Source organism: Eurytemora carolleeae, unplaced genomic scaffold (assembly GCF_000591075.1).
Source record: "Eurytemora carolleeae unplaced genomic scaffold, Eaff_2.0 scaffold1178, whole genome shotgun sequence".
Lineage (NCBI taxonomy): Eukaryota > Metazoa > Arthropoda > Copepoda > Calanoida > Temoridae > Eurytemora > Eurytemora carolleeae.
This window is the reverse complement of record NW_019397112.1, coordinates 69,076-75,303: the sequence shown is the minus strand read 5'-3', so window position 1 is coordinate 75,303 and position 6,228 is coordinate 69,076. Positions and strand designations below refer to the sequence as shown.

The window sequence follows — 6,228 nt, the reverse complement described above, 5'->3', positions numbered from 1 at the left end:
TTTGAAAAAATAAATTATAGTTCATGCTATTACCAGCTTAAGTACATGCCAAGCGTTGCTGTAAAATTAAGAAAACATATTTTTAACAAGCCTATGTTTATCCCCTGTGCACCCATGCCTTCCCTTAAACCAAAATCATTCAATTTTTTCAAGATGTTTGGTCAGTTAGCGTATAGCTAACATACTGTTACATACATACATGAGCAAAGAGCATTATAATATATAGAAAGATAGAATTTGTAAACAACCATGTTTACACTATGAAGCAATTTATTATTTAATTAAAGAAAAAGTTACAAAACTAGCATGTGCAATTTTCTAAAACTCAGCCTACAGATTTGTTATTGTCAAATGTCTAAAGTAAAGTGCTTTTTCAATACATCTAGAAATTGAGTATCAGAAAACAGGGTGTCCTATATGAATAAACTTAGGATTTAGGCAATCTTTAGATCGTCTTTGAGCACAATTTTCGTGAGCGCAGTTAAAAGTTAAATTTATTGCATAGAATTTGAATTTGGAATTTCTTAATTCCCATTATGCGATTAATGATTTGTTTATGCAAATGGTACATTGATATAGCTTGACTTGAATCCAGCTGTGTCTGCGCCCGCTGAAAATCTCGGTTCATCCCTAACTAACCAACAATACATACCAGGTGGAAATACTTTATACTTCCAAACCCAAGCCTAAACAACAAAGAAATATAAACCTTGATTAACCCTATCACAATAAGGGGGGGGGGGGGCTGTGTTTTTTTCTAAATAACTTAAAAAAGACTGACATTAGAGAGCTAAAACTTTTTCACTTTGAAGCTTCACAGTTGTGAAAAAATTTTGCTACATATTTTTTTTTATGCAGAGGGTAGGGTTGTTAATATTTGTAAATATTTGTCAAAAGCAAAAATATTCATTTTGAACTTTTTGAAAATCCTCTCTTGCACCCTAGCCATTAAAGAGAGAGGTATAATTTTTAAATGAAAAGGCTTTTAAAAGTTGGACTAGGGACATTTATCACACATATCCCCTATCTTAACTCTCAGGGCAAAATTAAAGATATTGTTCAAAATAGCCCAATCAGCGTAGGGTTGAGCAGATTGATTCTCGATGTTGCTTCATCATTTAATCAAAAACTTTTATCTTTAAGCTCCAGTTTTACAATTTGAAAAAAATGAGCTTTTTACCTGGCATTCGGCTTCAGCTTCACAAATTTGCTGGCAATAATCAGGATTACCAGACCCAAAATCTCTGTAGCTCGCTGGGACCATGTCAATATCACTGACCTTTTATAAAATAATTAAGCTTAAAATTTAATTGATTTTAAAGATACTTCAGACATAACTCAATCCCTCTTGTTGGTCTACGATGCATATGAACTAATTAGTTCAATAACAAATGTCAATCCAGACACAATCTATCTATACCAATACTTTACTATCCTTGTCAATCCAGACACAATCTATCTATACCAATGCTTTACTATCATTGTCAATCCGGACACAATCTATCAATACAAATGCTTTACTATCATTGTCAATCCGGACACGATCTATCGATACCAATGCTTACTATTAATGTCAATCCGGAAACGATCTATCTATACCAATGCTTTACTATCAATGTCAATCCGGAAACGATCTATCTATACCAGTGCTTTACTATCATTGTTAATCCGGACACAATCTATCAATACCAAAGCTTTACTATCATTGTTAATCTGGACACGATCTATCTATACCAATGCTTTACTATCATTGTTAATCCGGACACAATCCATCTATGCCAATGCTTTACTATCATTGTTAATCCAGACACTATCTATCTATACCAATGCTTTACTATTATTGTCACTCCCCGGACACAATCTATCTATGCCAATGCTTTACTATCATTGTCAATCCGGACACGATCTATCAATACCAATGCTTTACTATCATTGTTAATCCGGAAACAATCTATTTATACCAATGCTTTACTATCATTGTTAATCCGGAAATAATCTATCTATACCAATGCTTTACTATCATTGTTAATCTGGAAATGATATATCAATACCAATGCTTTACTTTCATTGTCAATCCGGACACAATCTATCTATACCAATGCTTTACTATCATTGTTAATCTGGACGCTATCTATCAATACCAATGCTTTACTATAATTGTTAATCCGGACACTATCTATCAATACCAATGCTTTACTATCATTGTTAATCCGGACACAATCTATCTATGCCAATGCTTTACTATCATTGTCAATCTGGACACGATCTATCTATGTCAATGCTTTACTATCATTGTTAATCCGGAAATAATCTATCTATACCAATGCTTTACCATTATTTTACTCCCCAGACACAATCTATCTATGCCAATGCTTTACTATCATTTTTAATCTGGATACAATCTATCAATACCAATGCTTTACTATCAATGTCAATCCTGACTCGATCTATCTATACCAATGCTTTACTATCATTGTTAATCTGGACACGATCTATCTATGCCAATGATTTAATATCATTGTCAATCCGGACACAATCTATCTATGCCAATGCTTTACTATCCTTGTTAATCCGGACATGATCTATCAATACCAATGCTTTACTATCATTGTCAATCCAGACACAATCTATCAATACCAATGCCTTACTATCATTGTTAATCCCAACACAATCTATCAATACCAATGCTTTACTATCATTGTCACTGCGGACACAATCTATCTATGCCAATGCTTTACTCATTGTCAATCCGGACACAATCTATCTATACCAATACTTTACTATCCTTGTTAATCTGGACATGATCTATCAATACCAATGCTTTACTATAATTGTTAATCGGGACACGATCTATCTATACCAATGCTTTACTATCATTGTCAATCCGGACATGATATATCTATACCAATGCTTTACTATCATTGTCAATCCAGACATGATCTATCTATACCAATGCTTTACTATCATTGTCAATCCTGACTCGATCTATCTATACCAATGCTAAACTATCATTATTAATCCGGACACAATCTATCTATGCCAATGCTTTAATATCATTGTCAATCTGGACACGATCTATCTATGCCAACGCTTTACTATCATTGTTGATCTGGACATGATCTATCAATACCAGTACTTTACTATCATTGTCAATCCGGACACGATCTATCAATACCAATGCTTTACTATCATTGTCAATCCAGACACGATCTATCAATCCCAATGCTTTACTATCATTGTTAATCCCAACACGATCTATCAATACCAATACTTTACTATCATTGTCACTCCGGACAAAATCTATCTATACCAATGCTTTACTATCATGGTCAATCTGGACACGATCTAACTATGCCAATGCTTTACTATCATTGTTAATCCGGAAACAATCTATCTATTGTTAAACCTTAGGTCCAACTAAATGATACATGGTGGGGGTTGAAAAATGTTTATTGGTAAAAACTTGTTACGGAATATATAGGATCGTTTTTACTTTCTGTGGGGGGATTTAGGGAGCTTCTAAACTGCTGGAATTGATGAGTCTTCAGAACAGGGAGCAGTCTCGAGCAGAACCGTAGAATGCTGCTTCTGTATGGAACTGCTTTAAGCTGTAGGTGTAGATGAACCTTTAGAGCTGTCAGGAGCAGAACAGTAGAAGGCTGCTTCTGAAGGGAGCTGCTAGAAGCTGCAGGTGTAGACGGACTTTCTGGTTCGGGACTTGGTCCGAAAATGATAACTCTATTCTGATTTTAGAATATCAATAAAATCCCCTTTTGATGGTACAGAGTTGGTTTAGAACTCCGGAGCTGTTCAAGGATTAGCTACAACTGATAATATCATCTTTCCAAGATTTAAACGTTAGGTTTAAGGCGTAACCTTAACCTTGAGTCTAGACTTAAAAATACACAGTGCTCACAGGATGTTCACAAAAAATACAAACATATAAATACATTTTAACTATTCATAAAAGCACAAATATCAATTCTTAAAGAATCTGTTACATTCGTTTGTGAATTTTACAAAAAAGGAGTTTTAGTTTCCCTACAGACCCAACAGAGTTCCCATATACAGAAATAATTGATTCCAACCATGATCTGACATTCTTTGTTAAAATATGCACTTTGAACTCCGTTACACTATAACAATGCTTTACTATCATTGTCAATCTGGACACGATCTATCTAAACCAATACTTACTATCATTGTTAATCTGGACACGATCTATCTATACCGATGCTTTACTGTCATTGTCAATCCAGACATGATCTATCTAAACCAATACTTACTATCATTGTTAATCTGGACAGGATCTATCAATACCAATGCTTTACTATCATTGTTAATCCAGAAACGATCTATCAATACCAATACTTACTATCATTGTTAATCAGGACACCATCTATCTATACCAATGCTTTACTATCATTGTTTATCCGGACATGTTCTAACAATACCAATGCTTTACTATCATTGTTAATCAGGACACAATCTATCAATACCAATGCTTTACTATCATTGTTAATCCGGACACAATCTATCAATACCAATGCTTTACTATCATTGTCAATCCGGACATGATCTATTTATACCAATGCTTTACTATCATTGTCAATCCGGACACTATCTATCTATACCAATGCTTTACTATCATTGTCAATCTGGACACTATCTATCTATACCAATTCTTTCTTATCATGGTCACTCCGGACATGATCTATCTATGCCAATGCTTTACTATCATTGTTAATCCGGATACGATCTATCACTTTACGAACAATGTCAGAGGACACAATCTATCTCTTTACTAGTATTAAAAATGTACAACATAAGTCAGGTTTACAGACTTTTACAGACATTACCCCCCTTTTCTCTGTAAAAAAAATTCTCTCGTACACATGAAAAGTTTAAATTCACATTGAAAATGAAAAATATAGGGTTAGAGGTTTCAAAACAGCTTTTAAACAAATCTGACGGGTAACCGTTTTTAATAAAATTAGGTTTGAAATATTGGCGGAAGACGACAAACAAATATGTGAAAAACTTAAAGCATATTTTCCATGGAAAATTAATTTTGCATTGAATAAATTTGTAGTGACAGCAGTTATTCCAAACCATATTTTAGTCAAGATATATTACAACCTTCTCTCTTTGAAACAAAAACATTTTAGGTCTTTTTCTTCATTTTTGCTGTAATCCCAAAAGATGTGCTGTTTTTTTTATCTTTTTGCAGGTTTTTCCTGACAAGCTATAGGATCCTTTTTGGTCAATATTTCAAACTACTTTTTCTCAAAAACAGCCACTCATTAGATTTGTTTGAAACCTGTTCTGAAATCAGCAAATCCTATTTTCTACATTTCCAAACCAAATTTTGTTTTAATTTTAATGAAACCTTAAACTTGAATTTGTCATGAGTAAAAAGGGGGAAAGATCTTAATTTAAATATCCTAAAAAAATCTACATTAATACCCCTAATTGATTTAAAGTTATGAGTTTTCTTTATAAGTAATTTTGAAAAGAACATAAAGGAATTGAGTCTTTGCCACAAACTCTGATTTTAAAATCTTTTAATTTTTGCAACCCAAAGTGGTAGACCTTAGATATTTCAAACTATGAATTCAGTGAGCTAAAAATAATAAATCTTGAAATATCAAATCTTTACACCATTGCATTGCAAAGATATAGGGATTAGAAAATTTTGTGGCAAAGACTCAATTCCTTTGAAATCATACTTGCAGTGAATTTCCTATGATTGGATTTTTCAAGCAGACCCATCCATCAGTACAGGACACAGCCCCAAAGCTAAAAACATCAAATGAATCCATTCAACAAAAGTGCCATGTCTGATTTAAACAGTACCATTTATACGCCAATCGGATACCAGCCACCTCATTATACTGAGTTAAAAAAAATATAGGCTTTCAATTCTTTTTTCTTAAAGTTCAAGAAGTTTTAGTGTAATAATGTACTTTTTTTAAGCCCAGCCTTCTTACCCAGACAAAATTACATCTTTAATAACTTTCTTTGTCATTGTTTGATAATACTATTGAGTGTCCATGAAGATAATGTTTTTAAGCTTTTAATCCTACTAAACATCGTTGTGCTCCTAGTAGGTTGGAAATACTAAACATCGTTGTGCTCCTAGTAGGTTGGAAATACTAAACATCGTTGTGCTCCTAGTAGGTTGGAAATACTAAACATCGTTGTGCTCCTAGTAGGTTGGAAATACTA

At 33.3% G+C, this 6,228-nt stretch overlaps 1 protein-coding gene across 3 annotated transcripts in view; it reads right to left on the bottom strand.

Moving 5' to 3' along the window:
• Positions 1 to 252: 252 nt before the first annotated feature.
• Positions 253 to 6,228, bottom strand: part of LOC111711951 (uncharacterized) — a 29,606-nt gene continuing 23,630 nt past the window's right edge. For all 3 annotated transcript variants that reach the window (XM_023486439.1, XM_023486440.1, XM_023486441.1), the window contains 3 exons: positions 5,730 to 5,799; positions 1,181 to 1,279; positions 253 to 686 (listed from right to left, as the gene is read on the bottom strand). In XM_023486439.1, coding sequence (XP_023342207.1) covers positions 555 to 686; positions 1,181 to 1,279; positions 5,730 to 5,799 — 301 coding nt within the window. In that variant the 3' untranslated portion in view covers positions 253 to 554. The remainder of the gene's footprint in view (positions 687 to 1,180; positions 1,280 to 5,729; positions 5,800 to 6,228) is intronic.